Raw genomic sequence first — 15,895 nt, forward strand, 5'->3', positions numbered from 1 at the left:
CCTGTCTGCAGTCAAACACGTGACCTGGTGATCACAATTCTGATGATATGTTCAGGGTTTCTCCTGACTGCTCTTGTCACTCCCACACTCAACACATCAACTGGAACACAGGAGTTTCTGATAAAAATGTATTCATTTATTTCAAACTCAAATGGTTATAAAAATGTTTTGCTTCATGAAAGCACTGGCAGCCATTTATTTGTAATTAAATAGTTAAATAATGTCAAGTACAATACTTGAGACTCAGCTCTTCCATCGAAACCTCCACCATTCCTCCAGAGTTCTAGTAGACGTGGTGTGAGGCCAAGTTAAACTTTCTTCACTTGCTGCAATCCAAGTTGCAGAATGACCCTGAGGAAATGTGGTGCCTGGGGCTCTGGTGGTGGCGCTCAGTGACACTGTCAAACTCCTGAGATGACATAACAAATGACATGTCACAACTTGTATGGGAACTCCATCAGGAAGTTTTGGACCGCCAGGGTGACTGGCAGCCGCGAGATATGTTTCAGTCCCCCACAGAGCTCCATGATGCGCCCCCTGCACAGCTCCTGGAGTGTGGGCTTCCATTTCCTATGAGGAGCTTTCAAGCTCTTCTTGGATGTGTTGTAATACTCCAGGAGTTCAAAGAGGGTCTGAAACGTACGCTTGTTTCCAGCCAGCGAGAACTTCTGCTGCTTGTACTCGATGCGCACACTCGCTGGTCCGCTCTTGGCGTGGTAGGATAGCGTGAAGAAGACGTCCTTCTGTCGGCTGTCGCGGATGAGGAAGCTGCCAAGCGGAGTGTTCCGCAGCATGGAGTGGGCCTCCTCCACTCCCAGAGGACCCCAGTAGAAGCTGCAGCGTTCAAGTTTGTACACGGTCTCTGTGATGATCCTGCAGTCCTCTTTGGAGCTGAAGGCGCGGAAGTGCGTGGCAAACCTGCAGGACAGGGATCTGAAGCTCGGTGCTTGGTGGTGATCCAACTCAACTCCTTGGAGTGACAGGCTAGTCTTGTCATGGTCTTCCACAGAGCTGTCGGCTACCATCCTATATGGAAGAGAGGCATCAGACTCTCTCCCATTTCTGACCACCACCACCACGCTGTCATCCTGAGGAAGACAAGAAAGCCGACTGTGAGCTTTTAAAAACAATCATCTGGTGAACTCAGTTATATGGTGGGTGGTGCACACATATGTTTTCAGTTTGATTTCTGGGCCATGGGGGCAGTTAAGTTAGCAGCTTTCTCTACTGCAGTCCTCATAATATACTGGTGTATTCGCAGATGCAGCAAACTTGACAAAACAAATCTGAGCTTACATCATTGAAATTAAAACTAAATGAGGTCATATTTGCTTCAATGCAACACAAAAGTTATATTTCATATTAAATCAAATTTGCTCCGTTATTGAAAGAATAGAAAGAAAGAACTAAATACAAATGTGTTTTATTCCTATTCGGTATTATTACTATTGTCCAAGGGGTGAGATTTAGCAATAAAAAGGTGATAAACACAAAGAGAAGAACTTGTTTTTAGAAGAAGTGGAAATGGGAAAACTTCCATGGTAAAGTATGCAGAGTCCATTTATTTTTAATTTAATTGATCAGCAACAGATTATTTGGAAGTAACGGACCAGGTGTAATGTTTTGTTTATATAAATATATTTAAAATATTAAAATATATTTGGGTTTTTTTTTCCATAACATTGCTCAAGTTAGGTGTATGTGACCAGGTATCATTAAAAAAAAAACTAGATCTGTTAATGTAATATCTCATTTAAGTGGCTTCAGTTTCACATTTACCTGACGATACTGAGAAGTCGTAAAACTCACAAGTTTATGATCAGCGCCGGTAGATCGGCTCAGATATCTTATGCTTTCATTTCTTGCTTTAAACCTAGTCTCAAAAACAAATAGAATATGCCTGTTTTTGAACCCGAATCATCAAAATTTGTCTGAGAAGCAAGTTCGGCCGATGGTGACGTCATTGAGAGGTTAAAAAGAGGCTCACCGTTTTAGCCTGATGCAGCCAAAGTTCATCGGAAGCGATGAGCGAAAATCCTGGTCCCTTCTCAAGGCGTTCTGTCTGTTTTCTGCCTGGCTTCTATTTAAGCGTGAAGCCCACGGAGTCCTCCCCTTCCCTCCTCCCCCACGCGCTTCCTCGAAAATGAAACTGAAACGCAGCGCGAGTCAAACCGCAACAGATTGTAAAGATATCAAAGGCGCACTTCCCTGATTCTTGTAAGAGTCTTTTTTCAGTGAAATACAAAAATGATTTTTTTTCCCTACTGAAATATTTTCACCGCTAGGAGGCGTAAATATTCACTTTGCCACACACCTTCGTACTTACAGCCCAGGAAGGACTTTATGAGGACACTCATTGACTTGATGCTTTTCAGGCCAACACAAGCCTTGGACCCGGGATACAGAGGAGTTCTCTGTGTGTGTCTGTCTGTCTCGTGACAGCCTCAGAAAGTGACGTGTCCCAGAGGCACTCCACTCCCTGGGTTTGACCCATGACTTGTTTGACTGCGAACACACTTCAGATATTCGCGCCACTGAGATTTGTTGTTGCTTTGTGGGTGCTGATGACATCACGTCTCGCCGTCTGTGTGAAACGTGTCCGGCAGCTCACTCATGTCCTATAGGTTTTGTTTCTGTGAAACAGGGACAGCAGCATGAGAGTGAAACACAACCTCTGCCTCTACATGCTGGGTTTCATTGCATGAGGTTTGGCAGCAGGTGTGTATGTTGGATCACTGGTACAAGTTTCTTTGCTTTTTTTCACACAACCAAAAGCATTGGTAGAAGCCTCCTCAGTTGCTTCTTCTCTGAAGAAAGGGCACAGTCACATGAAAGATGGTTATTACAGCTGGTCACACGATCGGGTCGGACTTCTGTCTCATTGAGAATCAATGGGGGAAACTTTTGCGAATGAACCTCCAGAACATCACCATTTCTGACTGTTTCTTTGAAAGACGTGAACTAACAGGAGTTGGACACCAATCACCTGCTGCTCTGTGTGACATGCATCTGCCTCAGCAAAGATGAAAGAGAAACACTTCATATGTACTGTTCAACCAACACTCGTGGAGTAGCATGTCTTCCTTATAAAAGTCCTCTCGGGATTCATAAAGTTCCTCTGATTCTGATTCTTGAATTGGCTCGGCCAGATTGTAAAACACCCGATGAAACGTATTCCACTTCAGGGGTAGTTGATGTGTTACAGATCTCACCCAGTGTGTTGTGTGGTTCAACTCCCATATTCTCACTATGAAATTAAGCTCATCCAAAACAAGGTCAGTGGCAAAGACACTCATGATAAATTCAGATAAACAAGTTCTGAGACATTTCCAGGCATGACGCGAGTTTTAAGGTAAAGTATCCTTTTGCTTTCACTTACATCTTTCTCTTTCTTATAAAGGAAAACAGGCCATTTCAAATCCTTGTCCACATTTTCATCAATAAAAATAAACATATAGCACTTTTTAAACATGTCACTGAGAGAGGTATGAAGCAGTATTTTGATATTATTGTCTTAAAAATGTTGTGGATAACATGATGTCACCTGCACTTCTTTCCAGTGCTTCATCTTGTCAGTCAACATTGGTTTCTAACCTCGCTGAATTGTTTTTCTGTCGCTGTTATTTGTGCGCATTCAATTATACTGATAAGAAAAGAAACAGCATGAAGATATACCAGAGGTGGAGGTGACAACCAAAACATATTTATGTTGAGCTTTATCACTGCATTAATAATTTCCTTCATTCGTGACTTTGGGTGTATTTGCTAAGGTTTCCACACAGAGAGGGGAAGCCGTAAGTCAACAGTCTTTCATCCTGCTTGAGAGCAGAAGGACGAATGTGAGCTGAATTTCACTGTTGAGCAAGAAATTCCTGTTTGTTAATTGTGTCTTTGGAAAAAGAATCCTTTTAGCAGGAAATGACAGGTGGATTATTGGATGACTAATTACAGCTCCACATAGCTTTTCTGCTTTGTTTAGTGAAATGTAGTTTCCAGGAAGGAAAATGCAAATTTGGTCTCTTCATGTGGAACATGAAGTGGCTAGTTATGATGATTTCCTCATCAGCTGTTTCACCAGATACTGCAGTCTGAAAGTACAACTGGGATTGCTCACTTGGGGAAAAATGATTTACAATAAGTGTTTGAAGTAGACTGAAACAACTGATCTCAATTCCTCTTTTTTTTAAATCCTCATTTGTCAGCCTCACATTACTTAAAAAGGGAAACACATGTTGACAAAAATAAAAAATAAAAATAAAAAAATCGTATTCAGTGTTAAATCTATTACTGTGAATAGATATCGTGGTGCGGCATCTTTTAAAACTAAACAGACACTAATTTATCAAAACATAAGGTTTTTTTTCCAAAGCACACACTCCCATAAACAGAAAATTATAATGCCACTATAAAACATATAATACAAATGATCATGCCTTGTTTTTGTATTTCATTAAAGTGAAGTATGCACAGAAATGTAAATTAAAATAAATATTGAAAGTATTATAATCTTTCTATTATGGCTATGGGATGGTTGAACGGTTATGGTTTCCTGTTCCCGGTGCAGTTTCTTGTAAGAGAGTCCATGGTTGATTTTGTAAAACTGGAACTGGATGGTTGAGGAGGGCGCGGCAGGAATCGACTCTTCTCGCTGGAGTTGGAGTCAAGACTGTTATGACATGAATGGCCACTTGAATGCTGACATGTGACTTGTGTTTGTCAGTCGAGACACTGCGCACGCTTGTCTGCACGCCATGAGTGCGCAGATCAACACAGTGTGTGTTGTCACCAGCTGCACATGGTTTCTAGAAATGCGAAAGTGAAAGTCAAGCACAGGCCAATGAGCCTGAGAATTCATAGCCGAAAATCCTGATAAGTGTTCCATATTTAGTCTCAGCAGAAAAAAAAGGATGCAAATTATTGCATGTGATTTTTGTGTATGACGTTGCAAAAAAAATCCTAATTGATCACCATCACCATTGGCCAGCATTGTTCAACAGGTCTCTGTCAAAAGCAAGTGTGTAAAAAGAGAGTGAGTTGGAGAGTTAAATAAATACTACTACTATATAATAATAATAATAATAATAATAATAGCAACAACAACAACAATATAATAATAATAATAATAATAATAACCATAACAATAACAACAACAACAACAACAACAATAATAATAATAATAATAATAATAATAATAATAATAATAATAATAATAATAATAATAATAATAATAATAATAATAATAATGAACATACGACTATGAACTGGATGTTACGGCATTGATCCCTAAATACCTCATCTGTGAGTGTTCTCGAATTGTCCCCCAATGAATAAAAAGAATCAGCTGACCGTTTACCATGAAAAAAAGGAGAAATAACACTTCCCTTACATTAAGAGAAGAGGACCTTAGTTTTTACAGTAAGCGTTCACACTAACACGAAATGTTGTCGTCACAGTGAGTTACTGTGACAACAGTATATACATATATATATATATATATATATATATATATATATATATATATATATATATATATATATATATATATATATATATATATATATATATATATATATATATATACTGTATATATATATATATACTGTTATATAACAGTATATATATATATATATATATAGTCGCTTTACCAAGAGACTATATATATATATATATATATATATATATATATATATATATATATATATATATATATATATATATATATATATATATACACACACACACACACCTGTTGAGTGTCACCACGGGTATCTGTGAGTCATTGAAACTCCATGATAAAGGGCTTTCACTTTGAATGTTTCAGGCGAATACGGAGCTACTTGGCGATCGTTTAGTCATGCCTGAATTTCAGCGGCTGTGACGTGACGTGTTGTGGCCGCCCATCTACCGCCGCGCAATGCGCGTGAGCTATTGCTGTGGACTAAAGAGAGCTCATTTATATGTCTTTAGAAGGATTCCAACGGTACCGGTAACTCGGCAGCGTGTTTGTCTGAGAGTTTGCTTCGTGCCGTAAACAACATCCCGGTGAACCACGTCGTTAGCTTTGCTGGATGCCGCTCGGTGGCTAGTGGGGAAATGGCTATCTAGTTAGCCCAGGCTCGCGACCTGCTACAGCTTTGTTGTTCTGACCGGACTACCGCGAACATGCAGGATATTTTGGCCACCGTGGATCACATCAAGTTCGACTTGGAGAATGCTGTTGAGCAGCAACTGGGGGCGATGCCGCTGCCCTTCCCCGGCATGGACAGTGAGTGTTCGCGTGCTAGCATGTAGCTAGTGGCTGTAGCTCACGGCGTGACTCGGTGTTTGTTTATTTCTACAGAGTCTGGCTCTGCGGTGTGCGAGTTCTTCATGAGAGCAGCGTGTCTAAAAGGTGCAGTGGACTTCATCACTCGTGAAAACAGTTGTTGGTCGATGCTGTGTATTGTTATCCTTGCTATATTTAGAATGTTGTGGGCTGTTGAGTAACCATCTTAAATGAACCGAACCAAGGTGTAAACCTTGCCCTGACTTGCATGATGCTTCTTCAATTGTCATTGTATGAATGCTTCCTTTTCTGTGTCAACTCTTAGGCAGCATTTGTCCTTTCCGTCACATCAGTGGTGAGAAGACAGTGGTGTGTAAACACTGGCTGCGTGGTCTCTGCAAGAAAGGAGACCAGTGCGAATTCCTGCACGAATATGACATGACCAAGATGCCTGAGTGCTACTTCTACTCCAAGTTTGGTGAGTGTGCTCAACCCACACTGGGGGTCTGAACATTGTTCTAAACTTTGGCTTCTTGCAGGCGAGTGTAGTAACAAGGAGTGTCCTTTCCTGCACATTGATCCAGAGTCGAAGATTAAAGATTGTCCCTGGTATGACAGAGGATTCTGTAAACACGGTGAGAGGTTTTTACTCTCAGCAGCAGCAAAATGAATGGTTTCTTCACGTCATGCCAAGACACATCAGTGTGCTGTGAGGGACTGTCAGGTGTCAATATGTTCCTAACGTTCAGAATCAATTTAAAATGTGACAAAATCCGCTCGCTGTCATTTTGCAGTTACATGCAACGTCCAGATGTCACCACGCAGCCTGTTCTGGAATGCACGTACACACACCCAGAAAATACACAAGCGAAAATGGCAGAATAGCTGCCTTTACCGGCTCCGTCTTCGATGGCATGACGCATAAATTCTGCAAGCATTGCAAAACTAAGACCAAGTGTCTCGGCATCACTGCGAATGCGCAGGCTCATATTGCAAGGAGGAGACCAAAGAGCTGTCGACCCCAGTACTGCCGTGCTCCACTCCGCTTTACCAAGAGACTAGAAGAAGGGTTGGCACTTTCCTCAGAGTTTTAAAGGCTGCATGTTTAACCGATGTTATACAAAGTAAAGAGGCACTTTTATGTAGTTACTCAAGCAGTGTGTGATATTGCTTCTACGATAATAATAATCTTAATATGTGAAAAAAGAACGTTTTATGTCTCCAATTGTCCATCTCTGTGCAAAGTTGATGGGACTAGATAATGATCAGAACTCATTCAATAAAATTATTTCGAATGGAAAAATCTCTTCTTAAATGGAATCGTGGCAAGTAAAATAAGAATCGAGAGAGAGTAAAGATTCACACCCATAATTCTGTCACATTCACCATAGCTCTATGATGATACAGTGACTTGTCCGGCTGCATGTAGTGCGCAGCCCTCCTCTTCCCTCACACTCGCAGGGATGACGTCGGTCAAATGTGCACCTTTTGAATTGTTTTTAAACCTGGTGCGTCTCTAACTTGACCACACACCTTCAGAACAGAATGATGGAGACACTGAAGATAACACAATGGCTAACCTGATATCTCACTTCAAAACTTCATTGACTGTATTGACAGTTTGTTTCTCCGTGGTTTAAAAGTTAGAGAGTAAGAATCATTGCCGTAATGACGCTGAGGCAAAGAACACGAGAACACAGAAGATTTGTCTGGTAATTCCCCGAACTAGAATAAAACCATGCAAAAATCGAAACAGTGGTTTAAAATAATTGCTGATATATTTTTGCCATGTTGGCCACCCTTTTCTGGAGACATACTGTATCTAAACAAATGTATGTAAAAAATAGCCTCTGATAAAACTCTTCAATTTTGTGTCTCACAGGTCCTGACTGCCGACACAGACACACAAGGAGGGTGATCTGTGTCAACTACCTTATTGGATTTTGTCCTGAAGGCAAAAACTGTAAATTCATGCAGTAAGTATCTGTACGATCGCACACGAAAACTGACATTTCCTGTCAAGTCACCAGGAAATGTGGGGTGAACAAACGGTGGAAATACTGTGTTGCCTATTCACAGGATGATCAATCCAAGTCTGGGGTGGAGGACGAACAAAGAGTATTTTTTCTTTTACAAATGTCGACACTCAAGTGAAAGGAATTGTGTTGCGATCTCAATTACATTTAGGTGAAATAGAAAAGTATTTCAAACAAATTTTGTTGTCATTCTAGACACCCATATTTCAAGTATTGTGTAGCCCTAGTCTGTGCTCGTGACTCTCACACACACTCAGTGTAAGAATTTCTCATGCAGTGTTCTGGATGTGCTTGCGGGACGTTCAAAAGCGGAATGATGATTAGAAAAATGGGCGGCAGCGTGACAACATCTGTGCTGTTGATGTGGGAGGCTTTAGTGATGGCAGCTTTCAGAAGTTGAAAAATGGGTCTTCAATGTGACAGTGCACATCACAATTTCCTCAAACTTGCTGATGTAAATATTGGGCAGTTCAATAGAGGAACGGAATATATGCCACTAACTCGAAGCTCTCCACTGTTTCTTTCTTCTTATCCAGTCCTCGATTTGAGCTGCCCATGGGAGCGCCAGATCAGCCTCCGCTCCCTCTGCAGAGCCTCAACCAGAACAAAGTGAGTGTCACTCGTGTAACCTCGGAATGTTATCACCAATTGTCTACGGTTGCTGTGCTAATAATTGTCCAAAATCAAATTAAATTTCATTCAAAAAGCGTCATAAAAACGTGTGTGCTTGGATTTGGCTCCACCTTGTGATGAAGACGGGAAAGTGCAAAGTTGTAGCTGCAGGACTAAAGAAACGATTGTGATCGGCCGACTCTCTCTGTCCCCTGGCAGAATGTGTCCAGCATGGGGCGCTCCTCGCTCTCCCTCATCCAGCTGACCAACTCCAGTCCGGCTTCAAGGATGCAGAACAACACGGCTGTCTCTTCTCACCAAAACAATATGTCCAGCAGAGGTCCGCGGCCTCTGGACCAAGTCACGTGCTACAAGGTGACATCTCTTATTCTCATCGTTTTACATGAAGTCTCAGCAGTAAAACGTTACAAAACGTGGAGAAAGATTAAGAACACAAAAAAAAAAGTTTTAAATGGTCTCAGTTTGAATTTAGAAGTTAATGTTTTAATGACAGAAGTGAAACACAGGTGCAATGTCTCTTTTCTTTAAACCATTAAACAACTATTTCACCCCAAGCAGCGAACATATGTAGAACTGTGGCAGCTTTTACAGTATTTAACAAAAAACAGGATGATGGATTGGTATTTATGCATTTTCTAGGTAATTCTAGTTAGTCAATTCACTTTGATGTGTATATAACTTGCTGCAAAATGTCATGTCTCATTTTTTTGCCCTCCCTCATTTTGAAATGTCTTCACTTCTGTGAATGAAAGTTTAACCAATGGAGTTACTCTTTGTCTGCAGTGTGGAGAAAAGGGCCACTATGCCAACAAGTGCACCAAAGGTCACCTGGCCTTCCTCAGTGGACAATAATGCCAGTTGGCCACTAGCGCTACAATCCGCTTGAAAGAATTAGAAGTGGAACGTTGCAGCAGGAAAAAGGACCGTTCCAATTGGACTTCGGTGTCAGTCTTGTTGCACAGAGGAAGATCTGATATTGGACGACACTGTTCACTTTCACAGTGATCAAGTCTTAAAGCACGTTTTGAGTGTTCTTTTCCTGATTGTTCTACGTACAAATAAATAGTCTTGTACAACGCATGCGTTTTCTGTTCAAGGGAAACTCCAATATTGTTTATTCGTCACCACATAATGAATACAGCGCTTAGAACAGAAGGAGCAGACAAGAGCTTTAACTTCTCAGTGGTACTTCCTCCACCGATCGTGTTCTGCAGTCAAAAACAAAATGAATTAGACTTTCTTGTATGTGAATTTGAACATCAAAATGTGAGTTTCTTACTGAGATGGTCGTATTCCCACATGTAGCTGATGGCCACGTAACCCACCAAAAGCATAGCAACACCACCGATGCCTCCTTTCTTAACGTTGATGTACTTGTTGTAGTATCTGTCGTGGCCTGGAAGGTAAGCAGACTTGCATTAAAACGAAGCCAAAGCAAACTCAATAGCACGTTTGTGAAGACAGGGAAAAACTCATAAAATCACTGTTAACAGACTAAATCACAAAAGTAAATGATGGAAAGCTAAGTGATGTTTTGTCAAGGGGATGCAGAGGATAGTGGTGCAGGATAAGGAAAAAAGTGAAAGATGCATATCTATAACAACAGCAAATGTGTACTAGTGGTATGAGGTCAAGAACCAGCTCTATACAGAACATGGTTACTCCACAGCTAAAAAAACATTCTGGGAGACCAACAGATGGATGGGTTGAAGATGTCAGAGATTTTCACCTCGGCGTATGGATGAGATGATGCCGTTGGGGGTGAAGTCTCGTCCTCCAAGCCACGATCCCAGCTCGCCAAGCTTCACATCCATCAGGCGCTTCTCCACAACGGGAACTACAGAAACAATCCAGCAGCTTATTAAAACAACGCATCCACTAATAACGAACCATTATGAAGCACATTTATTTATTGTTTATTATGGCATTTTTTCCTGCCATTATATTTTTTCCTGACAAGAGAGAAGAAAAACAGCGAACAAGTTGTTCGTCAGATGAAAACAGTAGAAGGCCTGAGCTCGCAAGCTAACAGATCGCTAGCTGCAAAGGTCAGCTCAAGTCGTAAAACCCCAAAGACAAAAACGTGTTTCTTTTACAAGTGGATTTGCCTTTACGTACAGATGTAAAATGGTAAGGTACATTTTGAAGGGCACAGTTATCAATGACACTTGAAGTCCTTGAAGTGACACTGTGGTGCTGTTGGTAGACGACAAAGGCACCGAGACTTTCGATGCATAGAATATTTTCATACCACGAACAGATAACCATATCAATAAGCATCTACAAAAAAATACAATTTTAAGTCATTAAGCCGAAATGAGCATGCGAGTTTTAGGCAAGACACACTGCTTTACCTGGTCTATCCGCCATCTTGACTGGCCGAGCTGGATGCGCGCACAGTAACCGCTGACGTCAATAAAAGGGCGAAGTGCATCATGGGTGTAAGTAAGTGTTTAAAAAATAGATCAAATAAAAGCGCTTTGCGCCATGTTTCTAATGGCAAAACTACAGAGAAATTTATACAAATCCACCAACGCTATTTAAATCGACGATTACGTCAGGTTATACAGTCAATGGAGAACGTGATGCTCTATGTGCGTCGTGAATACTTAAGTGTACATTTACTTCAATGTTTTTGTCTTCGCCATCCGAAATATGACACAAAAACATCGTAGTATTTCCTAGAGACTTTACATCAATCCACACCCCATATAAATACACTGCAATTTAATCTTATAACATTTGTATATTCGGTAATATTGACTTAATATACTAAATAAGCCAAATAACATGTCGATATGAACAATTCAGACTGGCATCTATTTGAAATAGTCATTATGTGTTATGTTGTTTTTCCATTAGCTGTGACGAAGTAAATTGCGAGTGTAAACACGTGTAAACAAGTGGAAGAATTTCACCTTCAGAAACGGAAATACAGTGGTTATTCAATTTCCATTCAAAAACACAAAAGTTTTTTAAACAAAAATGAGTATTCATATTTTTAAAAAAACGGTTCAACTTTTAATTTCTACGATGAATTTCGACGACTCTACATTGGCTTTTACTTTTCAAGACACTGAACCGTAATAACGAAACAAACTATTTCAAAACATGTGGACAACCGGTTTACTTGATTTATAAAACCACCAAAGAACAAAAGAAATGACAACAGTTCATGATATAACACCGATTACAACAAAAAATGGACAAGACGTATAGGGGACAACCTGAACCAACTACTGTGCCAGGGAGAGAACGAGACTGGCGTGTCCTCCATCCAGAACCATCAAGTGCTGCCCCCGTGTGGAGAAGCTTCGCCACTACCTTACATGCGTCTTCAATACCTTGCGTCACAAATAAGTTGGGTTTTTTTTTTTACAATTATTTTACAATAAGAGCGCCACCTACCGTGCTCTGAAGGTAAAGAGACGTCATCAGCTCATTACTAGCTCATGATTTCATGAGTTCGAACAAAAATTTCGAGATTTTTTTGCTTCGGATTTCGAACGAAAATCCAGAACTCGAACGCCCCCGAAAAAAGCTGGAAAAAACATAACGTGCGTGGACCGATCAGCTCACCCACTTTGTTATTGTGCACAACGCAGCCTCTGTATGCAGACGTGTCCCATTAGCTACATTTACTGGCTGTTTTTTCTTCATATTGAGGTGTTAAACCTTTCCTGTCTCCACACTGGACCGTGGTAGAGGGTCACAGGGGAGGCGCTCGCTCTCCACACCTCCGAGGCTGGAGCACGCACTCCAGGGTTTGATGTCCTGTTGTGGGCTGGAGCTGGGACAGGGATGAGGCGAGTCTGGGACAGAGCGTGACTTGGTTTATGACTTTGTCACAGCCAAACTGCACAGAAGCGCACATTCAGAGCTGGACACGCACCGGGCACCTCTTCACTTCTGGAGAGACGTCACTCACTCGGCAACCCCTCCCACATGCAGCGGCCACACACATAGAGGAACAGCGCACCTGCAGCAGACACTCTACATTCACTCCTACAAAAGACTATTTTAAGGCTTGGAACACATTATTTCTTTTTCCATTCATTGTAATGGGAAAAATTGATTCAGACTTCGAACAAATCACTTCTCGAACGGATTGTGGTCTATCTATCTATCTGTCTATCTATCTATCTATCTATCTATCTATCTATCTATCTATCTATCTACCTAGCTGTCTATCTATCTATCTATCTATCTATCTACCTAGCTGTCTATCTATCTATCGATCTATCTATCTATCTACCTGTCTATCTATCTATCTATCTATCTACCTAGCTGTCTATCTATCTATCTATCTATCTATCTATCTATCTACCTAGCTGTCTATCTATCTATCATCTATCTATCTATCTACCTGTCTATCTATCTATCTATCTATTTATCTATCTATCTCCCTGTCTATCTATCTGTCTATCTATCTATCTATCTATCTATCATGAAACTGGAAGAAGAGCAACTGAGAATTCCACTCGAATTATTGCTACAGTTACACTAGAGTGCCACGAGAGGGAGCCACATAGTTTTCTATAGCTACTTCTTGAGTACAGCCACAAAATGTCTTTAACATAACAATGTAGCTGCTATGGTGTCAAACATTGAGTGGTTTTGAGTTTGTTACATTAAAGTATTGTAGCGACTGAGAGGTGGACTGCTGTATTCAGCAGTGATGTGGACTACCCATGATGCACTTGGTGGTTTTCAGATGTTGGGGCACCATAATTCAAGTGGCTGTTGTGTTTTATGCCTTCACTGTGTTCACTGTTTGCTGCTGTTCGGTTGCTATTAATAAAGAGCATCTGTAAGTTCCTACGGATGAAGAAAGACCACCCATTGTGTGAACTCTGACCACTGCTTGCTACAGTATGTTGTTTACTCACTGCGTGTGACCCGACATGCCACACAAAGAAAATAACTTGAATAAACAGTGATGGAGGAAGACCAACATTGTAGTTGTGTAAAATGACACTTTCATTGTAGCTGTCTTGTGCATGTGTATTTGTTGAATTAACAGTAAGATCAACACCTGAAAATATGTACTAGTCTGTATTACTATTAATGGATTTGGACTGCTATGGTCAGAATCCAAACTGCTTCATGAGCCTAGCGCTAACCTACATTCCCTTGAATGACATCACCCGATCCTAAAAACAGAACATTAAAGTCATATGCAATGTATGTCGCAGGTTCACCTGAGTTCACCCCAAAAACAGTGGATGTGTGAAGGCAATACATCGGGACGATGACATCCTGAGTGGGTGACCAAGTATCGCTGCCTGCTGCTATAAAGTGACTCAAGTTACTTGGATGACCTTTGAGCAGCACATGTTTCAAGGAGAGTTTAGCAAATGTGATTTCTTACCTGTAATTAAGGCTGTGACTCTTTATTTAACAAAGTTCTAGTACGTCACAGCCTCTCCAGAGACCCGACTGGGTTGGAAATTATAAATCACAGCTCCAGTTTTGCGTAAAAGCATCCGATGTTTGCTGCAGCTCAGCTCTCGGGGGTCACTTTCCTGCAGAGGAATATGGCACCTCATTAAACACTGGCCTTGGACACCTCACTACTGACAGTTAAGCTCAGTGGGTGATTCTTAAAAACGATTTTCAATGTTTGAATCGCGGCTTTCTAGTTTGCAGAGCTGGTTCTTTTAAAAAATTTGGCCCAAAAATGCACGAGGCCCTCGTGACTGATCAGCGGGTGCGTAAAAACAGCTGCACCTGCTGGAACTACAAAAATAAATGGCCTATTTAGTCTTGCATACATCAGTAACAGCAACCGATGCTCGGATCTTCCACTGGAGAAGATTCTTCTTCTCTGAGGAGGCGTACAGTCTTGGAAGGTACTGTGGGTCGCAAGTTCTGTTTATGGCTGCTCACCGATCCATTGAATTGTTGACAGGTCCTTCGTGACACGCTCATGGAGGGCTTTTTAGAGTGGACCTTGTTTGTGCTGAACGGTTCAATGTCCCTGCAAAGCCTCTCCAGGAATCAGATCCGATGACAGTTAACCGCAACTGGCTACTTTCTTCAAGTGTAAGCTGCATAATTCGCACTCTTTTTAAGAGCCTTATCTGGACTTGTTGATGAAGAAGAGGCTAAATTTGGGTGACATTCCGAGAGCACGTCTGCCACCTGCTGTCCAATTCTAGTAATTGTTATCAATGATATTTCAGATGCTAAAGAAGAAAACAAATTCCATATAACAATAAATGCAGGGCGATAATATTAAGCTATAACAGCTTCAAATTTAATGGCCAGCCTTGTATTTGACATCATTCGGGATGCTACATCCTGGATGAGCCAGGAATGATAGACATCTTCAGGTGTGAGGACAGAAGTACCACCACATGCACTGGGTAGGGACTAAGATGGTCATCGGCCTGCATTGTTATCGGGTCCAAAACAGGCCAAAATGACTGGATCAGATATCAGATTTTTTTTTTTCAAATTGAACCTCCTACTAAAGAGAAGACAGGCGAGGTTGGATCAAGTCAGGATGCTAAGGTGTTGACAACATGGGAGGTTTTAGAAAACCTGGGCTCTTCCAAAGACAAGGGAAGCCTGGAGCAGACGGACGGATGTCATGTACAGCGTGTGTATTTGAATCATTAGAAGATAAATCTAACATGAATACTTAATTTTAAAAAAATATTTCATGGGGATAAAAAATTGGTCTAAATCAGGAGCTTTGCTTCATATGCTGAACGTTGACATGGTTGCCATTAAAAGAGGCTTGCTGGTATGTCCAGCAAAAAAACTCTTAAAATCTCATACCAACTAGCAAACAATCATGTTGCTAATTCACCAGTGACCACAAGAGCCACACCAACAATTCTGGTACCAAGACAAGCAGAGATGAAAGTACTCAAAGGAGCATTTCTGAGTCCTGAATTCACATGTCCAAAAGCAAAGTGAGAGCAATGAAGCGTGATGACGGGGTGTGATTTGG

At 41.1% G+C, this 15,895-nt stretch overlaps 3 protein-coding genes across 3 annotated transcripts; 1 reads left to right on the forward strand and 2 right to left on the reverse strand.

Moving 5' to 3' along the window:
• Nucleotides 1–76: 76 nt before the first annotated feature.
• socs1a (suppressor of cytokine signaling 1a) lies at nt 77–2,052 on the reverse strand. Its single transcript, XM_053852082.1, has 3 exons — nt 1,988–2,052; nt 1,810–1,873; nt 77–1,088 (listed from the first exon to the last, which is right to left on the reverse strand). Exons 1-3 carry the CDS (start codon nt 2,014–2,016, stop codon nt 435–437), a joined length of 747 nt encoding a protein of 248 aa, XP_053708057.1. The 5' UTR covers nt 2,017–2,052; the 3' UTR covers nt 77–434.
• A 3,826-nt stretch (nt 2,053–5,878) lies between these two features.
• Nucleotides 5,879–10,028, forward strand: cpsf4 (cleavage and polyadenylation specific factor 4). The gene is made up of 8 exons (XM_053851762.1): nt 5,879–6,265; nt 6,341–6,391; nt 6,591–6,743; nt 6,805–6,900; nt 8,148–8,241; nt 8,838–8,910; nt 9,133–9,288; nt 9,718–10,028. Exons 1-8 carry the CDS (start codon nt 6,163–6,165, stop codon nt 9,784–9,786), a joined length of 795 nt encoding a protein of 264 aa, XP_053707737.1. The 5' UTR covers nt 5,879–6,162; the 3' UTR covers nt 9,787–10,028.
• atp5mf (ATP synthase membrane subunit f) lies at nt 9,976–11,345 on the reverse strand. The gene is made up of 4 exons (XM_053851763.1): nt 11,289–11,345; nt 10,664–10,771; nt 10,214–10,330; nt 9,976–10,142 (listed from the first exon to the last, which is right to left on the reverse strand). Exons 1-4 carry the CDS (start codon nt 11,302–11,304, stop codon nt 10,114–10,116), a joined length of 270 nt encoding a protein of 89 aa, XP_053707738.1. The 5' UTR covers nt 11,305–11,345; the 3' UTR covers nt 9,976–10,113.
• Nucleotides 11,346–15,895: the final 4,550 nt, after the last annotated feature.

Source organism: Synchiropus splendidus, chromosome 19 (genome assembly GCF_027744825.2).
Source record: "Synchiropus splendidus isolate RoL2022-P1 chromosome 19, RoL_Sspl_1.0, whole genome shotgun sequence".
NCBI classification, from domain to species: Eukaryota; Metazoa; Chordata; class Actinopteri; order Syngnathiformes; family Callionymidae; genus Synchiropus; species Synchiropus splendidus.

Bases quoted from the DNA above. Each gene is read 5' to 3' on its own strand.
- cpsf4 (XM_053851762.1), top strand. From the start codon at position 6,163: ATGCAGGATATTTTGGCCACCGTGGATCACATCAAGTTCGACTTGGAG. The intron at 6,266-6,340 runs GTGAGTGTTCGC...TTATTTCTACAG, and splicing joins GCCCTTCCCCGGCATGGACA to AGTCTGGCTCTGCGGTGTGC. The intron at 9,289-9,717 runs GTGACATCTCTT...CTTTGTCTGCAG, and splicing joins ACCAAGTCACGTGCTACAAG to TGTGGAGAAAAGGGCCACTA.
- socs1a (XM_053852082.1), bottom strand. From the start codon at position 2,016: ATGAACTTTGGCTGCATCAGGCTAAAACG. The intron at 1,874-1,987 runs GTGAGCCTCTTT...TTTTGAGACTAG, and splicing joins GGCTGCATCAGGCTAAAACG to GTTTAAAGCAAGAAATGAAA. The intron at 1,089-1,809 runs GTGAGTTTTACG...TGTCTTCCTCAG, and splicing joins CCGGCGCTGATCATAAACTT to GATGACAGCGTGGTGGTGGT.
- atp5mf (XM_053851763.1), bottom strand. The intron at 10,331-10,663 runs GTGAAAATCTCT...CTTACCTTCCAG, and splicing joins CATCTCATCCATACGCCGAG to GCCACGACAGATACTACAAC. The intron at 10,143-10,213 runs GTAAGAAACTCA...TTTTGACTGCAG, and splicing joins GTGGGAATACGACCATCTCA to AACACGATCGGTGGAGGAAG.